Genomic DNA, 25905 nt, shown 5'->3' on the forward strand with positions numbered 1-25905 from the left:
AGTACTTTTTTTAATTTTTTTTTTTAATTTTTTTTTCCGCTAACCTTTTTTAAAGAAGAACATATTATCATCTTGTATGTCCAATAGTGCAGAAGTAAGGCTTAGTATATTTCGGGATAAATTATGGTGTCACTCATGAGCACGGCACTGCTAGAAACATTCATGAATCACTTTTGATTTTATTTCCTGTTGTTGACAATTTTTGCAAAACCTTATTTTAATATACCAAAAGAAACCTACATTTTGTGATTTTAAATATTATAATAGAAATATAAATATTATTGGTTTTATATTATAGTATTGTTTAATTTTCATTTAATATTAGGGTAAATAAAACGCAAACAATTATTTAACTTAATGTATTAACTTAATAAGTCTTAAGTTGTAATTATAATATAATGTAGTATCACTATACGGCTTAAGATCTCGATTTGGGTCCTGGTGCGGCTTCCTCAGAGTCCTTGTACCAGTCCTCGCTGAGAAACAAAACAAAAAAAAAAATAATCAAATAATGCTAAATCTGAGTCACAGTTTATCTAACAATGCTTTCGAATCAATCCTGTTTTTTATAAAGTATATTGAAAGTTACTGGCTATTTTTATTTTTTATTCTAAATAAAATAATAACTGTTTGTTCATAAATATTTTGTAGTACAAACCATCCGCGAACGTTCTCAGGCGCATCACATTTCTGGCTCTCCTCGTTGTAAACCTCTCCGACTTGGCAGCCGAGGTCACGGGGCTCGACACCGTTCAGGCATACGTAGAAACGTTGGCAGTCGTTGGGGTGGGGGAACTTGGGGTGAGCGACGATCTGTCCTTGGGCATCAACCAGCTGCTCTTTGGGGCACTCGAAGCCATCCTTTGTTTTTTCTGAAACCATCAAATCGATTTTATTATCGATTATTCAAATCGATTTTATTATCGATTATTCAAATCGATTTTATTATCGATTATTCAAATCGATTTTATTATCGATTATCAATTGCTAATAAATATATTAAAACAACGGACGTGCTTTCTACGTTTAATTTTGTATATTACAGGAGTGAGTGCTTGTTGGAACGTTTCATTTTCTATTCTCCTAACTACTACCCTTAAATACAGCGGTGAATTGATCCACAATGTTCTTTCCTTATTAGACAACCATTTCGAATAACTCCATAATTACCGTTTCCACAACGAATAAAAGATGGAATTGATCAAATTTTTTTTTAATTGTCGTATAGGCAGAGATACGGCTCACCTGATGGTGAATGGTTACCGTTGCTCATGGACGTCAGCAATGTCAGGGGCAAAGCCATGCCGCTGAATACCGTTTAATAAAATATATAATACACAATATACAATAACACAATATACAATATTTTATAACTATTTTTTGTCGGCTTGTTGCTAAAGCGTTTTATAGAAATACTAGCTGACCCGGCAGACTTCGTAGTGCCTCAATCGATAAGTAAAAGATCTAAACGTTTGTATAAAATAAACTTAAAACAAACAAAAGGAATGCGTCCGACGGGGGACACATCAAAGGAAAAACAAAATTGTTATTTTTATTTAATTCCTAGCTTTTTCATTCATTTATCTACCTTTTAAATCTTCTCGAGACTTCCACAAATAATTCAATACCAAAATTAGCCAAATCGGTCCAGCCGTTCTCGAGTTTTAGCGAGACTAACGAACAGCAATTCATTTTTATATACATATATTAAACATTAACAAGAATACACGAGGCCTGTTTGTTTGGTTTACTAACTTTGTTGTTCGTTACATCCTTGTCTTCCGGCGGAATCGGGCCAGACGCAGGTACCGGAGTACTCGTCGAAGTGAAGGCCGGCGGTACACTTGACCTCGGTGGCTTCACCTTCGATGCAGTTGTAGAAGATGTTGCACACAGAGGGGTCGGGATGGGCAAAGAATCCATTGCGGCGGGGACATTGTGAGTTGGGCTTGGGGGGCTCTGGAAAAAAGAGAACGATCTATTTAAATATAGTAATAAAATCCCGAATACGTACTTAAGAAGATATCGCGCGATTCTGTTCATCATCCTTCTTTGTTAGCACGAAAGGTACGTAAATACTTGGAAACCTTAAACTCAGAAAAATCAGACGATCGTGAGTCCACCAAATCAATTAGGCCACAGACAAAAGAAAATTTTATTTACTACAATATTGGTCCAGTAGTCTAAGTTCTATCGGAATTACTGACACCTCAAAATTTAGAATCATTTTTTCAGGTAATAATATTATCATATTTGTTTCAAAATATGGGAAAGAACAGTCTAATATTTTTATTATTAAGATTAAATTAAACAGAGAAGAAAAATTTACTGAACAGTTTTGTTGTTCGCATTTATATTAAAAACGTAAGCATTCCCGAAATTCACAATAAACAGCTGTGACACAAAACTTCGATGTCCTTGATTCTTTTTACAAAAATACCCAAGTGAACTTTCAAAATATTGCAAATCTTCGCAGAACCCATCTCGGAAAACGAATGGGAGCTACAATCGATTGCACAAAAAGAAGTTCTCAATGCAAACCGCCTTTTCAGTACAAGCTATTCGTATAAATACGTTGAAAACTTGACTTATCACTTTCGATGTTAACCCGACCTTGGGCAATGCTGAGGTCGTGCGTATCAGGAAACGACAATTAGCCGTCGGGGACTACATTATATTACAAGCAACTCTATTATTAATGATTGTCGTCTAAGAGATTTTTTTCCATAATCATGGTATACTGTGTAATGTTAGTTACCGTTCTCGTCGATCTCGTCGAATAGGACGACAAAGAGGTCGACGTGGAACCTAGCCCATAGGAACAACTCACTGAGATTCTCGCTGGATCTTCTCAGTGGGTTGCGATTGCGATCCGGTGGTAGATTCAGCGGTGCTGCTCTATCTAGGGCTAGTGTTAGAAAATTCTCTCTGGTTGAGCCTGTGAGCTCACCTAGACGTCCACGCGTGGCTGGAATAGCCCCTCCAGCGATTAGGTAGACAAAAGGTTTAAAGTTTATTAAAATGTTATGGGACATTGATTAAAATTTTGTGGAGTGCCGATTAAAACACTGTTGAATGTTGATAAAATTTATTACAATTTCTTCTTTGCTCTCTTTTCTCTTTCTCTCATTTCTCTTGCTTTCTTCTTTGCTTGGTTGATAGTTGGAAAAAAATCGTTATTATTTTTACCTCTCTAATTTCATGATGCAATTATTTTAAACAGGTTGCTCTTTGCATGCACACACAGTACTTTGTTGAAGTAAAGTATAATATGTATTTGAATACGTAAATTTATGAGAATCTTGGTAAAGGTTCCATTAAAACACAGGTCACGGAGTTGCGCTCGACGCATTCCGAGCTTCCACGAATACCACGGAATATTTGAATCTTATACCTTTAAACGAGTAATTCTTGTATATTAATATATATATATATTTATATATATATATAATCTGAATCTCAGAAACGGCTCTAACGATTTTCATAAAATTTAGTATACATGGGATTTCGGGGGCGATAAATCGATCTAGCTACGATTTATTTTCAGAAAATGTTGTTTTATTCGTGTTTTCAATAATCAACTCTTCCCGACATCTATTGGCGAATAATAATACTATTTTTCTTAATTGAGGGCAACAAACCGCTTTAAAGACACAACAAGATGGCGTTATATAAAAAAAACCGAACAAAGCTCGGTCATCATCTAGTGTTAGTTTGTAAAAAGAATACAATAAATAGGTATCGAACCGTTTTTATAGGATTTTTTGCTAATTTTTATATCTTAGAGGGCTGAACGAGTTCGTCACGGTCTATCTGGTATTAAACGGCAATCGGAGTCCATAGACATCAACAACAAAATTCAGAGCCATCCCCTTAAGAAATGAGTTCTGAGTTTCAGTTTTATAGTAGCACTGCTGCGCGATGCTTCTATCCGGAATGTATTACTACTACGCGGCAAGAATAAGCAGGGCGGTGGTACCTACCCGTGCGGACTCACAAGAGGCCCTACAACCATTCAATTTATTCAATTTTTTTCGTTTTAAAATCAACAAACAAATCTACAGGCATTAATTTCACGGTACCAAAGATTACATCAGTGATTTTACTCATATTACAAATATTCTTGTTTCTGTGACTAAAATTTATTCACGTAATAATAAATTTCATAATAATGTCATTAATCTAGTACATTAAAAATTGTAATATAATACCCTCGAGATAATGTTCAACAGAAACTACTAATAAAATCAATATTCCATCAAACATGAGCTTTTGATTGCACACACTCGTGTCTAGACCGACCGGTCGACCTAGAAAGTTGACAATCGGTCAAAGGTACCCAAGACACCTTCACTTAATAGGAACTAGCGAGCGACCTCTAAGAAATTAATCGTTCCATTTATTGGCACAGCAGTAATATATTTCTAAGAATAAACTCAACGTGATTGGACTGAGCAGGAAAGACCGCCATTATGCGACACAGTTTTTTACATTTTTTTATTGAATTCGTTTCAATATAAGCGTTTGCATCATTGATTTATTATGTTGAGTCAGAGTTGAAGAAAATTGTACAAGAAACATACTAGTATGTATGTAAGTATAAAAATATGTAATGTAAGAACAAGAATCAACAATATATATTAAGACAGTTGCAATAGTACCTTTAATTCCCCTTCGAATTTGAACACGTGTTTGCTTCGTGGCATAATTTAAAATGTATCTTAAAGTCAAAATAGGAATAGAGAAGACTAGAGAAACTTTCTGCTTTATAAATTTATAACTAGATACCTATATAAAGAAGAACCTGTATAAGGAAAATGTGAAAAAACTTAAAGAAACGCTCCTATAGTTACCAGTTTCGTCATTTAATAGATTATCCACCCGATGATGGTGCTTGAAATAAAACTTTTAATGTAACCAACTAAAGGTGATAATTACATATTTCTACATGTAGTTTACGATAATCTCGCAAGCGACATGTAGAAATATGTAAAAGTGCGCGCTTGGGATGGTATGGACATGTAGAGACGAAATGAAAATGAGGTTGGTAAGAGAATGTTAACTATGAATGTGGAAGGATATAGAGGAAGAGGTAGACCTAAGAAGAAATGGATGGATTGCGTGAAAGACGATATGGGTAAGAAGGGAGTGAGCGAAGAAATGTTATATGATAGAAGAGTATGGAAGGAGAAAACATGTTGCGCCGACCCCAGGTGACTGGAAGAAGGGCAGGATAATGATGCTTACGATAATCTCGCCTATAAGCCTCTAAAATTGTTTTGCTGTAAATCATGCCTTTATTTCTGGAACACAAAACTTACGGAGCTCAGTCCTATCGCCGCAGTCTACGTTGAAGGGCTGGTCGCATTTGTTGATCTTCCTGATAGTAGGGTCGAACACAAGACCGTCCGGGCAGAGCTTGGTTGTGGCGACTCCATCGACACATTCGAAGAACTTGTCGCATTGCCTGTCGTCTTCATACTGGCCGTCTTTAGCGGGGCACTTGAATTGGGCGCCTGTGGAAAAAATTTAAATTTAGAGGACTGTCAAAAATTAAATGTAAATTGTTAATGCCCTAAATATGAAGTACTAAAGTAAAGCCGTACTGTTAAAAGTGACACCTTAGAACTTATGTACCGAGGTGGGTCATTTAGTGGGCCGTGAGCTCGACTACCCATTTAAGCAATAAAAAGAAATGCTATACAAGAAAACATTAGGTATGTTTTATAAAAAGGCTAAACACAACTTCAGTTACCAAATTATTGATGGGTACATTGCCACCCATCATCACCACCCATTCGCGTTAAGCGGTTACCGGATTCCAGAGACATCACAACGTGAATACTGTCCCCCGCATTGAAATAAGACATCGACGTCTCCTTTATTACAAAACGGCAGTACCATCATTCGACCCGGAGTGCATGGCTTTTTGGCAGTAGAAATACGCAGACTGATGTCACACACCCATGCGACCTTACAAGAAATTTTAACAGCTAAATGTTCCATCAACCTTTGCCATCAGAAAAGTGTTTAATAATGAAACAATCCTGAACAATCGTTTTCAAACTGTTCCCAATAGTTAACATTAAAACTGTTACCCGAATATTATGACAGTGAAAGCGTCTACAGTTCAACGGTCCGGTTCCCTGCTTCTGTTGCTCTGCACGGTGGGCAGAGATCAAGTTTTACATTACGCAATGAAGTGTGTACATTGCGTAATGTGTGAACGTGTCACAGAGTATTGACATAGTTTAAGAGCGCGCAAAGTTTTCGTCTGTCAAATATAATAAATATTGTACACTTGTGCAGACCACACAGATTTGAATTTAGAGTTTTTATCGGCGTAAATGCAAATAGGCAGAGCTCACGGATTAGTTGATGCAGAATGGTGCCTATACCCACCAATACAGCCGCCCTTTTAACATGATGCTTGTTGCATTAAAGAACTATCTTGTTCTTCAAAGTGGAACATATGAGCTAGAGACGGATGGTTATATCGACTTGGGTAGAACACACAAAGTACTCTGCCAGCCATATTTTTTGAGCAATTTACAGGTTTGGGCAAGTAAAATAAAATTTTCCAACTAAATATTTAAAACACAATACTTGCATTTTATTCTTAAAGCAAGTATCGTATTTATTTTTTATTTTATTGAAGTAACTAGAAAGTAAAGCAATCACATAATTTCGATTACTTCAAACAAACAATATTATTATGTTTTTTCTCAAATCTAATATGGATCATCATACCTACTATATCATACATATGATTTTAAATCAGAAATATAGCGTGGCACTTAAAAACATGTCTTAGCATGACACTCAATATCATAAAATATATGTGACATTTAGCAAAATAGCGGAATTTTTGCAATTCAAATCATCTTAAGTGTCAAGGCTAAACGATCATAGGAATATATTAACAAAAATCAAAAACCTGTGATGAATATAAATCTGTTGTTATGTGAGATCGTGAGGCCATGCCTAGTTCAACTATAAATGATAAAAAAAGAACAGAGATTGATGAATCTGACATACATTATTTAAATTATTAATTTAAGTGGGAAGTATTTATTGTTAAAAATGTCGATAATAAGCTGCATAGCGTAATCTCTCTCTTCAAGCTTAACAATTAATTACAAAACGACAAGGGAATTGAAGTTTAAACTAAAGAAGATACCTGCTTAGGGGATCTCATATAGCATGACCACTTTTTTTCCCTACCTATGCTGATAAGCTGCTCAAGAGGCTATTTCAGCTTCTCCTTGACGTGTAGGTGAGCTCACGGGGCTTAAACCGGGAGTGTTGTTAACACTGGCCTTAGCAAGAGCCGTGCTTCGCAGAATCTACTACCGGATTGAAAACGCGACTCACTGAGAAGATTCGGCGAGAAACTCAGTATACTACACGACCACAATTGATTAGCAATCGTAAGCCAGCACGTGCGATTAAAATAAAGTAACAATGTCGGCACGGATTGTACGCAACAAGCTCTCTGACGCAATGAAGTGAAAGTGTGCTACTGCTTGCGAAACCGCTGCATCGCTGCATCCTTCGGGGTCGGAGATGAGCCCGTGTCAACTAATGAAACTTAACCATTAAGCACGCTTGTAAGGTCTACAGCTGTCTTAAAATATTTTAAAAATCGTAACTTAATTTACATGAAATTGATAATGGCGACAATTTTTGAATTTTTAACTACCATTATTGGGCTATAGATATTTATTTATTTTTTAATTATACAAAAAGAAAAAAACACGTTTTACTTTTAAAACAGTTCTCGAATCAAAATATTTAAACGCTTGAGTTATGTGTAGAGTACGAAATGTCACACTTTGGGCCTATTTATACAAGCAGAGTTTCTCGGTTTTGTTGTCTTTTTGTTTACATAAGCAGACTTGCTCACGTCTCTCATAACATCAAGCAATTTTTGGTGCACATACCTCAATATTAGTACCACCTTAAAACTTGAAATCGATGTCTCAAGTATTACAACGTGAATGACAGCCCTGACTTTGACACAAGAGGGTATTTTTGGATTTTATAGAGGCTGTCCCTAGTTCTGCTAGTTTATAAATTATCAGTTACATATAGGGCTGCCAACAGCATTGGTTCTCGGTGAATAATGTTAAAGCAAATTGTACTATAGTTTAATACGCTTCTGTAAATCATCAAAACTTCTGTAAATCATCAAGACTTCTGTAAATCATCATATCAACTGGCGTGTTCCGGTTACGATTTTCTGTGACTGTCATCTAAAGTATTAAAATCGACCAATTCACTGAAAATAAGTGTGAATCGCCAGATTGTCTTTTGATAGTATGAGAAGCTTTCCCCAACAAAAAATTATGTAAGCGTATAATAAAATATTATGGATAATGCAAACACAGAACTAATTATTTACTAGTTAGCTTGGTTACGAGTTGACACTGATTGTTTCGGAGCCGTTGACAATATCTGCAAGCCTTCACATAATGTCAACAGGGTGAGCTTTGATTCGAATCCGTCAAATGGCCAAATGGAGTAATTTCGCTCTAAACAGATCATTTCGGATGCTCCCTATGTACTCTCGTTGCGTTTAGGCATTCCAAGAATCGGTCACCGTCCTTGCCGATCTCTTAGGATGCAGAGACAACCTATTGAGTTTCTCGCCCCCGTGAGCTCGCCTACATATCCGGTAAAACCACAGTGAATCCGTATTCTTCAAATATAGTGTTATGTTACATACAAATACAGATCTACTGGACATAAAGCTATTCGCGTATAAGAATACCTATGTATTGTCACCATTATACTATATGCATAGCACTCATCTTGCTTGAGATTATTTGTCTTCAAATGGTAATTTCTCTACCAACAATTAACAACAATTATAACAATTACAATTATAAACCAGTATATCTTCGACCGTTACATTATTCGCCACCCATGGAACCTATATAACAGTCAAGAGACTACCTTGTATACCTACATTATATTTGGATTGCAATTAAATTGAATTTCTCAAAAAATAATAAACCTTGCATGTGAACTAAATATTCCAGCGGCCTTCGGGTATTTGCGTAAAAATTTCTATATCAAGCGATGTCAACATTCTACAAAGTATATTGCAATAATAGCAACCGAATTTCGTTTATTTTAATGAGTGCGTAAATTATGTTGAAAAATAAAATATATTATAATGAAAATAGTCTACCGAAATTCTACAAAACGAATGTCAATGTCGGATTACGAAAAGAACTATTAGCGAGTGAAAACCGCTTGACTTTCAAAGTATTTTTTTTAGTTATTGCAATCATTCAATTTTTTTTTTTACATAACATCGAGAAATCAACTTTCTCGTAAGTAAGATTTTGTAATTAATTTATTGGCCATGTAACGCGACGGATTGAAAACGAAATTGGATAATGATTCTTTTGTAATTTCATAAGATTTGAAAAACACTTTTTGTGGTGGTAGGATAGCTTATGCACGGGCAGGTACCATTACCTTATACATTATTGATAGATGGTTGATTAACACCAGATGGACCGTGAGATCCTTGTTCTGTTTAAGCAATAAAAAAATAGACACGGTTTAGTCCACGTTAAGATATTATAAAAAATACCATTTATACTTCAGGAATTTTCAAAATTTTAATCTGAATGAAAAATAGCACCCATTTTGATATCCATTTTTACCCGTACTTTTGACAACGTGTAGACAAATTTCATGACAGTCGGTTGAATAGTTAAGGCGTGAAATCGGAACAAAAAAATTCACTTATGTATTAATTACTTTAAAATTTGGATATGAAAATAAATATGTTGAATACTAGTGATGTGGCATTAAAGGCAAATTACCAATATGTTCTATTTTTTTTAAATGCCTAAGCCCTATGAGCAGTGCATTCACAGAATAAAAAAATAATTCGTTTTCTCCCGAATCATTCGAATAATCGATAATATTTTAAAGGCGGCCTGTAGTTTTTCAGTGTATATTATTTTAGCTTAAGAAATTGTGTGAAACTTACGACAAGCTAACACAATCGCGACTTTGTGTTGCCAGATTTTGAAATATGCAAACGTTTTATATTTCTGCATACAGTTAATGTCGTGTCAGCGCAATTGATTGTAACAATTAATCGCGTAATTAGCAGACTCAACGATTCGTAGCGCCAATTGTATAATGTTTCATAATCTGTTACCGCTTTCTCAATTACATCATGACAATTGGTACGTATTTGCCGTCATTGTGATCACGTAGATATATTGAGATGTTACGAGCTCTATTATGTAGTTAAAAAAATTAAATTGAAATAAAAATTCTATAATTTTTTTAAATGCATCTACGCTTATAGCAAATGTCACATGCAATATGATTATATTTTATAAAATCTTTTATTGAAGCTTCTTTGTAACCAACTATTACAAATTAAGATAGGTACAATACCTATCTAAATAAATCTAACCAAATTCAATAATTTGGTTAAATGTATTTAAACTTTCAATAGAGACATTAAATTTATCTTTTAAACTAAAAATAAAATATATAGAATAATACGTTACTATCTATGCATTTGCCTTTCAGGTCTTTTTTTGTTTTATGTCTTGTCTCTTTACAGAGTAGTAAATTCTTTGAAATAGATTCTACTCGTTGAAATCTTTCAGATGACGAGAATTTATTCGTAGCAATCCTAAAGCATACGCTACGCGACAGTCACTATGTGTGTAGATACAGAATAGCTTATTATTAATCACTTACTGAATATATAATTTGATATCAAGGATATTGTTACATGATCGAAACAGAATATGATATTTTAGTAATCGGAAAACAGGGCTGTGGTGGTTTTAACCGCCTTACACAAAGCAAGTACGATTTTTTTATTTATATCAATCGAAATATTGCATTTGCACAATGTTCTGTGCATAATTTTTTTCACCCAAAACGGAACAGTATTTATTAGCAAGGTGACATAATTTTTACAGAAAATATCATTTAAAGTTCCGTTTTAGTATTGAAAATCCATTTGCCAAATTTTTTTTTTAAATCTTTACTTATATTTGTAATGTCGAACTTACTTGCAATTGCAGCGACTGCCGTCAATACGATGAACACTCTCATGATGACCTTTTTTTTTTTAAATATCCTTTTTTTTTTAATGACTAGATAGTCTGACAGCGCCAACGGTTTCGACTCGACTGACTGCTGCGGTGGTAGCGCGCGCCTTTTCTTGCCGCGTGCTCTGCGTACGTACACAAACCGGTACTTAAAGACGGTTCGAATTCTTCTATTAATGCAGCAATAATTGTTTTCAGCTGTGGTTTCTTTAATCTTCTCTTAACAGTGCGCTATAGTAATTCGTCACGCTTTTTGTTTGTTGCTGACAAGAGTTACAATTAAACTGTCTAGCGATGCCTTTGGTGCGAAGGAAATCATATCAATACATAAAATAAAACTGTAGGATTCAGTGTGTCCGTACATTGTAAAAAAAGTAACAAAAATAGAAAGGGGTTTCATTTTCTATTAACATAAAGTAGAGCAAAGAAAAGTAATTGAACGGTATTTTGTATGTTTGTTTGTTCGCATTTATATTCGAAACTAGTGAACGAATTTTCGTGTAGTTTTTATAATGGGAGAGATATCGGAGCAGTATCTAGGATTTGTTTCATTAAAATAAAATGTTACGGAAAGCTTGTCGTTATTTTGATGTTAAATATTATAAGTTCCGAAGCAAATCACATTATTGTTACGAAAGTAGCTCTGTCTGTCTGTTACATTTTCACGTCCAAACCACTGACTGAACTACTGTTGAAAAAATTCGGTAACTTGGTAATCGGTAATTTGGGCCCTGGTAAAGAATAAAGAACATTATCTTTAATTTCAGTTAGTATCGTATCGTAACTGGTGGTAGGACCTCTTGAGAGTCCGTGCGGGTAGGTACCACCACCCTGCCTATTTCTGCCGTGAAGCAGTAATGCGTTTCGGTTTGATGGGTGGGGCAGCCGTTGTAACTATACTTGAGACCTTAGAACTTATGTCTAAAGGTGGGTGGCGCATTTACGTTGTAGATGTCTATGGGCTCCAGTGACCACTTAACACCAGGTGGTCTGTGAGCTCGTCGACCCATCTAAGCAATAAAAAAAAAATCGGTAAAAAGTGTTAAGCCACGAAAGTGAAGCTGAGAGCGATGAACTAATTCTACATAAAATACAAATTAGAATATAAAAACTTCATTGTGCTCTCGCTGTTCGGACAATCGGATCTAGGTGCGTTTCCCAAAAAACGCCTCTGTGGATAGAGTATGTACATATTTCTTATATCTATGAATTATAATAAAATCCCAGTAGCCAATGAATGTAGAACGCTCAACTGTCTTTAAAACTTACTAATTATAAAGTACATATAGGTAAGCTAGCCACAGTAAAATATCACAAGCTTCCCTTGCCCTTAAAGAGTTTTACAAAGTTAAGTGTATCTTTTCGAAAAATTGTTATGTTTAATATGTTTAATAGTTTATGTATTAATATTTTTAAATAGTAAGCGTTGAATAATTTTTAAATCTATTTTTTTTTTTACGCTAAAAAAGTAATGTTGATACTGTAGCAAGCACATTTAGACTTCACTTCGAAGTGTAAATCATGTTAATTCTAATGGTACTGAGATAGGGCCTAGGAATAAAGAAGAAAGGAAGGAAAAATACAGCAATGAAGTACTAGAGATTCACGGTCACATTTCTTGGAATGAAGAGAGAAAGAAAAGAAGTGAGATCATGAAAGGTTTGAAGTTCGTGGTGGTAAACTGCGCGATCAGCTTTCATTATCTATCAAACTGCGTGGAAATTCGGTGTCTAAATGGGATCCATGTTAAATTAGTTTGCCGTCGGCTTGCCTTTTTTTATTGTCCGTCCATGGACTTTTTTTTGTTATTGCTTAGATGGGGGGACGAGCTCACAGTCCACCTGGTGTTAAGTGGTTACTGGAGCCCATAGACATCTACAATGAAAATGCGCCACCCACCTTAAGGTATCAGTTCTAAGGTCTCAAGTATAGTTACAACGGCTGCCCCACCCTTCAAACTGAAACGCATTACTACTTTGCGGCAGAAATAGGCAGGGTGGTGGTACCTACCCGTGCGGACTCACAAGAGGGTCTCTCACCTGTAAGCAAGACGTCAATAATGTCAGGGACAGACCCAAGCCGCCGCCTACCATTAAGTTATCTCCAGAAGCCTTGTTTCAAGAAAGGCATGCCATAGCGCTCGAGAAACACCGTGGAAGGGAAGCTCATTCCAATTCGGATGTACGTGGCAAAAAAGATCTCTGGAGGCGCACTGTGGATGAACGCAGTGGCTCCAGGTAATATGGTTGAACTCTACTCCGATGGCGGGCAGAAAACGAGATGATGGTATCATCTCAAAGAATTCCTCAGAGCACTCCCCATGGAACATACAAGCCATCTGAAGCCCATTGTTCAGTATTTTGTGTATTCGCCGTTGTGATCGTGGCTAGAGATGTGCGTAGCGAGCTTTTAAGTAAAAAAATATCTAAATAATCTCTCAGAATTACTACAAGAACCGATCAGAATATATTTGTTCACTAATTATGCAGGCTATATTGTAACATCTCGAAAATAGTATTCTTAGTTAAATTTTTAAAGTCTACATTTCGCAACATGTACGATTTCCAAACATTTGATGCCAACTTGATTTGAATGTTGCTGGGTCAAAAATACCTGATCTTTGAACGCAATCGTTAAAGTTTGTAAACATCTCAGTAAAATCGCATCACCTTAATTCTCAATTTTGATATCCTAAAATCAATAGCTGAATTTATTAATTTCATCCGTGTAGAATTGGAAACGAGGCGCATGAAATAAATCTGATTCACTGGATTGTAGCTTTATTGTGCTTATACCAAAACACTCCTGTTATTATAACTATAAATTAATTGACACCTATTTTACACATTGCCGAATCAATCGTCCTAGAGATCTTGCTTTTTTATTTTATGATTTTCGCTTTACCATTTTCTCTCACTCACATCTTAGCACTCTTTCACACATCTTCCACGCTCTTTTCATACGTTCCGTTATTACCAATCCTACGTCCCTATCACAATAAATTACATTAGTACCTTTTTGCTCTTAATTCGCTGGCGATACAAGGTTCACCTGAATTTAAATGGCTACCGGATCCCATCGATACAGTAACTTGAATACTGATAACGTCTATACGATGTCAAAATACCACTTGTCTATAGACTGTTCTACTTCAAATCTAAACCCGCAAGTAATTTTAGAAAAATAAGGTAGTCTAAGATAATGTTTACTGTCTGTAGAAATTTTCAATAAAACCTACTAATTTTCACTTTCCATTTTATGCACTAAAATAAAAAAATCTAAACTAAAAATTTAAAGTTTTATTTAGTTAACTTGAAATGAAATAAATAGAAATGTTTGATTTTGTGCAAAAATTACAGCTTACTCATTATGTTAAGTCGCTAATTACAATTATATCAACCCTTGTTTATGCTTTTTATTCGAAATGATCTCACAATCAATGAAGCTTCATTCATCTCAGATTTGGAAAGATGCACAGTAACTTTCGTAACTAAGAATATAAAGTTACTTTTGTTAAAACTTATCGCTATATAAATAATGTATGCGCATATTACATAATTGTCACATAGAGGTATTTGTAGTGTTTTTAATTGTGAATGATACATCAAGTTTACTGTAAGTGCCTAATAAATAGTGTCCATACTGATGAAAATATAAATTCCACTTTAAACTTTTTATTTAGTTCATTATCCAGTTCGAAATTTTATTATTCAAATCAAACCTTCGACCTGAACTAATGATACTTTTGGACTATTGCTCTGTTTCAACTAACGGTATTTCGGGCTAGCTCATGCGCCTTGCATTTTAATTTTCTTCCAATTTAATAAAATCAATGTTGTCACTTAGTAGTCGCGCCGCGTAATTTCAAATTTTGTCAGATAGAGCAATTAGAATGTTTGTTGCTAACTAACAAAATACTCTGGATACAGGAATTACCGAGAGATTGTAATTAATCTGTCAATAATAGAATGATCCGGTGCTAAATGGCTTCCGGAGCCTATAGATTATCTATTGTATTGTGTATCGGTGGGTCTACTATCCAGCCAGGACTCAAGACTCATTATCATCTTAGGCCTTACAGCCCAGGGTGGGGCTTAGCCTGGTCCAGCATGTCTCTCCAGACTACTATGTGCAAGGCTTTCTCCTTCCAGTACTTGACACCGATAACTTTGAGGTCATGCTCTACGCCACAGGACTCAAGACTGCTTTACAGCAAATTTGGGCTGGTGGTACCGTATAGAGTGAACTCATATAGGCCTTAACATCTATATACGCACATAGTTACCTTACAGTCTTTCAGATAATCACAATTCATTATTTTGTTAATCATTGCTTAATTGCTAATAAAAGCTTATAGCAAAAAAACGTGTTGTTTTCGACCATTAATTTTAGAGCACAGGTAAAAATTACGTCAAACATAAAATTAATTCAGAATTATTATTACCAATTCCGTGAACGTAACTCTAAGTACCCACTTGCCGTTCAATCCGTATCTTTTGTACAACTTTCATACGTTTTAAATGTCTCTACTGTGGCGAATTGCCAAATAGACGGCTGCAGCGTATGAAGCCGGAAGTTATAAAATTATTTGCCTAACTTTATCATGCACTGCAAATTTACTTTGACCCGTGATCTATTGAACAGCATCGCTATTCATAGGTCAAAAGATATTTGACGTTGTAAAAAGGTGCGATGTTACATCATGCGTATGCTGAATGTGATTATCAAACGTTTCGCCTACTCGTTGTTACAGAGATGCGAGAAGTACGAAACTGAAAAATCTGGAGCTTATATATTTCTAATATTTTGTTTAAGTAGGTAGTTCTAAGACATATAAGCCTATTCTAGATCAGCTTCGCATCCGAGTCAGGCTCTCAATAATATGCTACCAGAGTATCCTGAGCTACTTCGGTCATATTGCCCGCCGACAGCCGGATAGCTTACGCGAAGTGATTGTGACGGGTAGGGTGGAAGAAAAGAGACCCCGTGGCCAATCACTTAACCGCTGGTGTGACCAAATAAACACCCTAACTGGGCTGTCAGTCGCAACCGCCCTACGAGAAGTCGAGGACCGGACGAGGTGGAAACAGCTCACGACACAGGCCATGGTCAAGTTTCAAGAATACGACCTTCGGTAATGAAGAAGGAGACGAAAAAGAAGAAGAGGTAGTACTATATATTTTTTCTGGATATCTCTATCTGGAATATCTATGGGGATGGGAAATAGAATAAGGGACCAGATTTAATATCGATCTATAGATAATTAAAAAAATCTAGGGCATAGTCTACTACTTGACTTTTTTTTTTTTTTTTTTTTTTTTATTGCCTTTGTAGGCAGACGGGCATACGGCCCACCTGATGGTGAGTGGTTACCGTCGCCCATGGACTTCAGCAATGCCAGGGGCAGAGCCAAGCCGCTGCCTACCGCTTAATACTCTCCATAAGCCTCGTTTGAAGAAGGACATGTCATAGCGCTCGGGAAACACCGTGGAGGGGAGCTCATTCCATAGCCGGATGGTACATGGCAAAAAAGATCTCTGGAAACGCACTGTGGATGACCGCAGTGGCTCCAGGTAGTATGGATGAACTCTACTCCGGTGGCGGGCGGTGCGATGGTAAAAACGAGATGCTGGTATCATCTCGAACAATTCCTCAGAGCACTCCCCATGGAACATACGGTACAAAATACAGAGGGAACCGAAGTCCCTCCGCAGACCCAGAGGCTCCAAACGATCCGAGAGAATGGGATTATCGACAATCCGAACGGCCCTCCTCTGTATGGAGTCAAATGGAAGAAGCTGGTATTTGGGAGCCCCGGCCCAGAGATGGGAGCAGTACTCCACGCGAGGCCGGACTTGTGCTTTATAAAGCAAAAGTCTTTGTCCAGGCGTGAAGTACCGCTTCGCTCTGTTGAGGACTCCCAGCATTTTGGACGCCAACTTGGCTTTGCCTTCCAAATGACTCCGAAACTGGACATCGCTCGAAATGTCGACCCCAAGTATCCCGATACTCTCGGAAGGTTGCAGGGATACTCCTTGGAATTGACTGCTAAAACGTCTAGGTACTTTATTAGTTATATAGAAAAATTACAACCGTAATCCGTCTAGTAGTCTCTCGTTTGTTAAAAATAACTTTTAGAACAATGAAAACACAATTTAGAATTCTGTCTTGAGTGTCACCGAGTTTCTCGCCGAATCGGATGAATTTTGTCAGTGGGTCGCGATTCCGATCCGGTGATAGATTTTGTACAGCTCTAGCTAGGACTAGTGTTAGCAAATTCTCTCAGATGGAATAGCCTTTTAAGATACCAATGAATAATTAAGGAAAAGAATCATAATCCGCTGGCCTGAAAGAAAACCCCTCACCTTATCTAGTATAGTGGTTTAGTGTATCGCGAAATCAATCTAATAAATCCTCATGAATTCCGAGAATCTAAAAACACAGCAACCCCGTGTTGAACTTATCATATGCGTGCACATAATAGTTCTTCACATAATCTTACTTTCATGAAGTGTCGATACCAACGAGTGTCGAGCGAGTCGAAGTTTGCGACCTCGATTCTGACTGCAACGAACTTCGAATGCCTATCTACGGAGAATGTTGTAATTGCCAGGACACCGTCAAATGTGACCTTTAACTTTCAGTTGATTCTTCCTTCCTCTCGGTATAATAGAATGAAGGACATTTCAATTATACTATTTCTTAGGACTATGTATTCAGAGTTGTATAAAAAATAAGATACGCTTTTAAATTTTAATTTTGCGTACAGTTTCCTAACTATCGTTTATTTAAACTATCTTACTGATCATTATTACGAATACAGCGTATGTAAATCGGGCAGTATTTTATCTGCCTTTTTGTTTAATTTTGACACACTGGTTTTTAGTATGCAGCTTAGAAACAAACGAATTTTTTTTGAGTGTTTCTATCAGCAAGAAGGTAACATATGTGTAATAATAATATAATATATTCTGGTGCTGTCTGTTAAAGTAAACGATGTCTCTTAAAGTACTAATCTAATAGGTATGCTTTATAGCATACTTATGTATTTCATTGTTAATGACAATGACGAAGGTTGCGTTTAAGCTATTTCTTCTCTACAAGACTTAGGTAAATGCGGGCTTTAAACCTTAAAATCTTGCAGCGACATCTATGGACTAGTAAAAGAAATTTTGCAAAATCCAGATACTAATAATATTTTTTTAATACTATACAATAATTATACAAAGAATACTCGCACAATGAAAACATTGTGTGTAATCGTTTCCTATAAGCCACCTGAAATATTAAGTATTATGTTAAATCCATACAGAAAAGAATAAAATATAATTTTTAAAAATACCATCATTCGTTACATTATGACTATTATTAAAACCGACAATTGTAAAAAATACTACGATTCAATCCGATCTAATTTAAAGTTTTTGTATTATATTGGATGCAGACTCTGTCCCATATCTCCTGGAAAGCACACCGAACAAATACGTCAATACTCTGTCGCCTCGCGTCTCAATACGTCTGTATCCTTAGGATTCTTCAATACTTCGAACATATTATCAGAAATATTTGGAGGTAAAAGATGACAGCTTTAACAAGAAATGAGTTCCGTGGTCTGGTCAAGGTCCGTCCAAGGACGCGGAGACTGTCCGCGCTGCTGGAGATTGGGTTTGCTAGTGGATTATCTTCAACAGATAATAGTTACATGGATATTACGATCCTCACCATCGAAGAGAACCATGCGAGGAGGAGTACACGACATTTGAATTAAAAAAATGTTTTTTGTGCGAAAATGGCTTTCAAGTTTTCAAGATAGGAATTTTAAAAAGAACAACACAATTCTATATTATACTGTTCTATGATTCAGCCCCATGATATAACTGAGAAAGTAATAGTGGATTTACCTAGCATCATGTTAGTAGGTATAAATAATTTCGTCACTATCAAAACATGATCGAAACTGGTTTACACGACATACCTACCTATTGAGCTCGGAACAATAGCTTTCAAACAATGCTGTGATACTTTCACCCCTGTTTGACAACAGCCAACAGACTTAATATTATCATCAGACTGTTACAGTCTAATTATGTTGATAACCTAGTTCATTCAGTGCAGGTATATTCAAATAATAATAGATTTGTAATCGTTTAAACTCCATCGTGTTTCGTAATGATGTAGGTTATGTCCCGTTTTGGTAATCGTGTTTTTGTCTATTCTCATAGAGGTCGTCTTTTAAGACAAAATTAAATAGTCTCAATGGAAAACGGGCCGGAATACTCTCAAAGTATTTTACCAGAATGCTGCCGTAAAACCACTTTGCTTCTTATTGCTATGAAGCAATTAAACAACCGTATTTTAATATTAGGAGCTGCAGTTGTACAACACAAATTAGACTTCAATTTTTCTAATGAAACACGTACTTAACAAATGTTCACGATTAACTTCCACGGTGAAGGAATAACATCGTGTAATAACAAACAAACCCGCAAAATTATAATTTGCGTAATTACTGGAGGTAGGACCTACTGTGAGTCCGCACGGGTAGGTACCACCACCCTGCCTATTTCTGCCGTGAAGCAATAATGGCTTTCGATTTGAAGGTTGGGGTAGTCATTGTACTATGCTGAGACTTTAGAACTCGTATCTCAAAGTAGGTGGCGGCATTTACATTGTAGATGGCTATTGGCTCCGGTACCCACTTAACATTAGGTGGGCAGTGATCTCGTCCACCAGCCTATACTATAATTTTTTTTTATTTTCAATATCTTATAGGCGACGAATTCTGTATGCTCGTACTAAGAAAGCAAAGAACCATACTCTTAATTTACTACCTATCTCATTACTGGTGGTGCTTTTAAGCTGTGTCGAAATCATGCTTATTTCTGCCTGGAAATTATCATTTGTTCCGCGTCGAAGAATAATAAAGCACTTGTATAAAACTTTCTGTCCTTCCTGTGCAATCAGAAACGGTTGAACGGCAGAAGCAGCTTACCTTTAAGCTGGTAAGAGTAAGTGGGTGGCCCTCAGGGGTGCTCGGGTAACTGTAGTCGACGAGTTTGTCCACCCGTTCTAGTGAATATGAAATGACATCTGGGCCAATAGCAATTCCTCTAACCCAGACAGATATTGCGAATACACACCAAAACCATACAACTCATATTTTTACATTGATTCAATTCCCTCCGATTGAAGTTTGGACAATCGCTAATACAATATAATATGGCGTATGCTTAGTGCGAGTTTTTTAACGTTCTCGATAACGTAAGCGTTAACTCAAATTTGTACGGAGTTGGAACGTTTGCCGCTAGGGGCGCTATTCCAACTGCATACAATTTTGAGTTAACTTTTACGCTATCGAGAACGTTAAAAACTCGGACTAAGCACACTGGGCTCTGGTATTAACGTTGCGGTGTCTTTGACCTTCAATAATCATTAATTACCAGATAGACAGAGATTTTTTATTGAAGATTTTAATTGTTTCTAATCTGCTTTATTTCTGCTTTATTTGTGTTAGTTATTTAAAAGAAAAAAAGGGAAGTTCATTAAAAAAAATTAAAAAATCTAAATAACTATATTTTACAATCCTTACAAGTTAAAAGAAATGCTTATTTATTAACATCAATTATCGTAATTACAATATTTACAAATAAAGACCCAACTGGCGTGGTTTCGTATATATTTTTTTGGCCTTTTTAAGAACGAACATAGAGATGTAATATTTCTAATTTGTTTAAAAAAAAAAATCTGTTGAAGCATAGTTAATCTAAAAAAATACTAATATTATCATCTACTCATCGTAACAATTCCACAACAACGAAATCAATTTCAACTGTTATATTGATTTGCGTGCGTCAACTCTTCCAACTGTTTGTTGATGATTACCAGCTCTTGGTTTTTCCTCTTCAACTCCCTTACTTTCTCTCTGAGCAACAGGACGTCGACTAAAAGTCGCCCAGACTCTTCTCCGTTGGGGACTACATCGCCTGACCTCCTTCCAGTACGAGGAGTATTCGTTAAATAAAATATCTTCGTATTCCCCTCTTTCCCTTTCTGTGTAGTCGTCATTTTGAACATTGCCTTCTCCAAGTAAATGTTCGTGAACATTTGCAAAACGTTCAATCGGAGTTCCTTCGAGAGCATCTCGATATATTTCGGGAAATAGGGCTGCAACATGTATTTATCGATGTTGTATTTGTGTATGTACTCGTGCCTCAGTATTGTGTCGCCTACTTTTTCTGTGATCGCGTCCGATTTGCGAAACTCTGGCATATTTTTTAAATTAGGTTCACTGGAAACAAGAAAATCGTTAGATTCATTATGGAAAAACTCTGTTAAGGTATATGAAACAGTAAAAGCTCTTTATTTGCGGGGTATAATTATGTTTCATAAATAGGCCCCGAATACAGAAACCGTGAATATGGAAAAGAGCGTTTACAAAGGATATTCGGTTGGATATCTATCTACATATAGGAATCCTTTTTATCAGTGTCTATGTACTAATGTACCGATTAGATCCGCGAAAAAATAAATCTTTAGCCGCGAATATAGGAATTGGGTCGCATTCTTTTAACCCGCGAATAGTGTAAATACGAATAAAGAACTTTTACTGTACAGTACCAGTACTATAACATGTTTTACCTGATATTGTCTTCTGTTTGTACAGCTTTATCACTGGCGTCATTTCTCAATTTGTGTATGGCGTCATCATTTAAAACGAAACCGGTAACGTTACCGTCTTTCATATACACGTCGAATACAGGCAGGACCTGTGAATTCGGCGTGTTCGCTCCATTTTCCTGTGCTTGAGCACTGGATGTTCCAGGTTTAGGATCGTTTTCACTGATACCTTCTACATCTTCTAAATATTCTATAACTTCTGTACTATTGTAATCGATCAATTCTGTGGTACCGTCAGCACTATTATTTTTGTATACAACGTTGCCCTCGCTGTCTATACAGCCGATCGTACCATTTTCAGGATCAATCGTTTGGTTGCTATAGATGTAAGTTATAGATTCTCCATCTTCGACATATTCACTTATCACGTAAGCGTTGTCATCATTGCCTATTATTTCTGTAACTAAATCGTTTGATTCTTTGACGCTTTTGGTGTTTTTTTTACTGTCAACATTGGTTTCCTCGTCTGCGACAACAGTTTCATAAGCAATATAGTTCTCGTCTATACTGCTTTCTGTTATAGAGTCTTCGACTGTTCCGTGATCATTATTACTCATGTTGTACTTCTGGGTTCGAATTCTTTTACTTTTTTGTTTTTTTGGAGATCTAAAAAAATCAATTAGAAGTTTCTGTATATATAATTTTAACGGTACAGTTATGTATAAATATCTGAGAAACTAATTTTAAATACCTTTTTTGTTCATATTCATCATTCCAAATGCTTTCGTCGCCACTGCATCTAAACGATTCCTGAAGATCATCTTCACTTAGAAAATAGTCAGGACTATCATCAAAATTTATTCTTTTACGATTCTTTAAGCCTATAAGAATTATTTGTAATTATTTTTAGATATTTACACTCACTAAGACAATATGTGCATTACTAAATTATTAGAACCTATGTTTTTTTAAATCTATTTTCTACCCCCTCTTATTATAATTTATCTTCATTAGTGTTTTCAATACTTACTATTTTCTAGTTTTTTGCTGGTATAGTCTTCATCATCATCATATGTTGCATCAACCACTGAAATTTGAGTAAGCAATTGTGTAGTACAATTTTAATTCAATTAATTTAATTAAGCACTTCTAAACAACACATAAATGAAGTATCTGATCCCCTTAAGATTTTAGAAACAAGAACAGAAAATAGAGAAATTATTTTAAAATAAAATATATTCGTAGTATTTTAGGTGAAGTCTATTTATGGGCTCTGAGATTATTTTAGATAGCAACTTTCTTACATTTAATTTTTTCAGACAATTCATTGAACCTCGTGAGTGGTATGTCTCTTTTAATATTTCTTGTTTTCATGTTCCTTTCCAATGTGTAGAAAAATGAATGACTCATTTTAAACCCAGTCTCCATGTGAACATATTTCCTGATTTTTGCATGACTCACTTTTAAAGCTAACATGTCCATTATCTGGAATAGAAGTGTGGATCAAATTACAGTACTAATGCTAAAAACACTGAAAAATGTTACAAATTGATTGAAAAGTTCAAAGTCATCTTCTTTATTTGGTTACTCAATAAAACAGTACCAGAAATGCAACAAGTCTTCAAAACTAGTACATAGAAAATATAAACTTGTGATTGTTTAAAATTAATCCAAATTATTTTTTTGTGTGTTCTCACTCTCACCTCTTCTCTTACGAATGGCGGCAAACGTCTGCCGTGTTGCAATTTAAAGAACTCCTCTTCAGAAAGAGGATGGTCATGATGATTGCAAACAAACACCACCGTCAATTCATCCTCATTGGGTAATCTTCTCAGTTTTATCTTGCACGGACAGTCAGTCTTTAAATTATTGGTCCTAGAAAAATAAATGTGAATTGAAATGGACTTTTTTATTATTGTTAAGAACCAAAGGCAGGTGTTTATGGTACTATAAAATCAAATGCAGGTGTTTATGGTACAATTAAATCACTTGCAGGTTTATGTACTATGATCATTTTAAATTGAATTATTTTCAAAATTATCACAAAGCTTTGAGTTTCAAGGGTTTGTTGTTATTCAGTAATGATTAGCCATTATTTATGTGTACTAGGTGACATATTTTGGCCGTTTTACAATTACAGCACAAGAGAGCATTATGCGGCATAATGCTCAACTAAGCTTCAGCATAATTCGGCATTGTGCGTCACTGAGTCGCATTATGCTCTGTAATTGGAAAACTACCTTTAAGTAAAGGTTTGTTTTTGCCAATATGAGTTCTACTTAGGGTTAACTAATAAAAGTACAAAAAAGATTACTCAACATGCTTATTTTAGTCCTTGGATTACTGGTGAATGTGTTAATAAACAACACAGAATTATTGTAACTTAAATTTTCAATTTACATAGATGTTACGACTCTGCTTGAGATAGGAGGCCAGTTTCAGTTGTGTGGTATAACCCTCCAAACTGAACAGTCCTTTAAGGAAGGAATAGGCAGGACTGTGATATCTACCAGTGCATGCTTATAATATGGCCTACCACCAGTAGTTCCTTAATAGAGTTATTTACAAATTTTTGATTATTACCTTTTTCTGATACCCTTTTTAACATATTTTTCTTTATTTTTTAGGTAAATGCATGTATATAAATATGATTCTTGTTCTGTAGCCTTCCTCGAGTCAACACATTTGTAATAGAAACACCATCTTTTAGCATTTTCATTAATGTACTGCACAAAATCATCATGTGTGGCAAATTTATCTCCAGGTTTAACGAGGGTATCGTCTTCTAATAAAAAGAGATCAGAGTGTTCTGTGCAGTGGTTTAATTGAGGAAGAAAGATTTGTGAATTTCCTGGAAATAAAATTACAACAATTAATTACTATCCCATAAAATGTATGATTAAGCAAAAACATTTAAATTAATTACAACAGCAAATCTAAATTTTTAAAGCAATATACTTTGTTTATTTATAAAAATTTAGAGATAATCGCTCAGTTTTAAGTGCCATTTGGTGCCATAGGGTAAATATAATTTAAGGTTAAAATGTTTTCTTCACCTAATTTTGCAATAACAGTTAGCAATGGCTAAGTTTATTTATTACCTTTAAAGATTGTAATATTGTTTGATTCATCTTTGACTAATATATACGGTTCGACATCGTCTGATTGAGCATCACTGAAATCAATAAAATTAATTTAAAACGCGAATTGTTTGTCCATTTTGTTGATGAGCTTGACAGGAAATCGGAAGTAGAATGAAATAAACTTTTTCTAATTTAGTAATGTTTTCTTGTTTCATTATAAACATAAAAACGCATGAGCGTTGGCGCAAATGATATGATTCAACTACACTGTCTTTTCTATTAGCTAACCTCATTTCCGCGTTCTCCTGCACATCACAACTATTAAGTTCATTCACTTCCATCTGGAATTTATTTAGACGCGTCCTGAAAATAAGAAATGTTCCTAGTTAATTCGATAGTAAAGTACCTAGTAATAATGAGCTATGCTATGAAACTGCTGATGATTCCAATCTGTATCTAAGGTGTTTGGATTTAGATTTGACTGTTTGTTAGAATTGAAGTGTGCTCAAAACAAGATAAGGCGAATCCATTTCGCATGACACTTTCATTTCTTTAATTTATATAATATACAAATGTTTCATACTCTCAATTGAAAATTTGCTATGCACTTGAAAACAAACAAATTTTTATTGTCTAATTTCGACTTTTCGACATTAGTAAGTTTTCACCTTTTGCTATTTGTTAGTGTATTGTCTATGGGTTTTTTTTCTGCCAATTAATAGTATTAGTCTCAGTGTCTAGTGTTGGAGACGCCTCTCGGATATTAAGTGTGATCTAGTGGAGGATCTTTTAGCGGTCGAGAGAATATTAATGATCCAATATCAATTTTCAGTTTTTACAGTACAACGGTAGCCCTTTGCAAACCAGAACGCATTATTGCTTCACAGCGGAAATAAGCAATATATTAGTACCTACTCTGTAGTCGTCGTGGCCTAAAGGGTAAGACGTCCGGTGCATTCGTGATTCGTGTGTAACGATGCACCGGTGCTTGAATCTCTCAGGTGTGTATCAAACTTTTCTAATGAAATACGTACAATTTCAAATGTTCACGATTGACTTCCACGGTGAAGGAATAACATCATATTATAAAAATCAAACCCACA

The 25905-nt window shown here is 35.5% G+C and overlaps 2 protein-coding genes across 3 annotated transcripts; both read right to left on the reverse strand.

Annotated features, from left to right (window-relative positions):
- Positions 1–344: 344 nt before the first annotated feature.
- On the reverse strand, positions 345–11222 carry LOC114245478 (protein obstructor-E). The gene is made up of 5 exons (XM_028177656.2): positions 11064–11222; positions 5322–5516; positions 1756–1959; positions 659–872; positions 345–476 (listed from the first exon to the last, which is right to left on the reverse strand). Exons 1-5 carry the CDS (start codon positions 11104–11106, stop codon positions 419–421), a joined length of 714 nt encoding a protein of 237 aa, XP_028033457.1. The 5' UTR covers positions 11107–11222; the 3' UTR covers positions 345–418.
- Positions 11223–20654: 9432 nt separating this feature from the next.
- LOC114245509 (uncharacterized) lies at positions 20655–25524 on the reverse strand. 2 transcript variants are annotated; one of them, XM_028177694.2, is made up of 10 exons: positions 25386–25524; positions 25091–25165; positions 24821–24894; positions 24303–24570; positions 23423–23594; positions 23024–23204; positions 22750–22806; positions 22471–22600; positions 21741–22385; positions 20655–21390 (listed from the first exon to the last, which is right to left on the reverse strand). In XM_028177694.2, the coding sequence occupies exons 2-10, from the start codon at positions 25141–25143 to the stop codon at positions 20928–20930; spliced, it is 2043 nt and encodes a 680-aa protein (XP_028033495.2). In that variant the 5' UTR covers positions 25144–25165; positions 25386–25524; the 3' UTR covers positions 20655–20927. The 2 variants fall into 2 exon arrangements, with proteins under 2 accessions (XP_028033495.2, XP_089588884.1); XM_089732758.1 differs by having other exon boundaries at positions 25471–25515.
- Positions 25525–25905: the final 381 nt, after the last annotated feature.

The sequence above is a fragment of the Bombyx mandarina genome, chromosome 15, assembly GCF_030267445.1.
Source record: "Bombyx mandarina strain Sakado chromosome 15, ASM3026744v2".
Taxonomy (NCBI): Eukaryota; Metazoa; Arthropoda; class Insecta; order Lepidoptera; family Bombycidae; genus Bombyx; species Bombyx mandarina.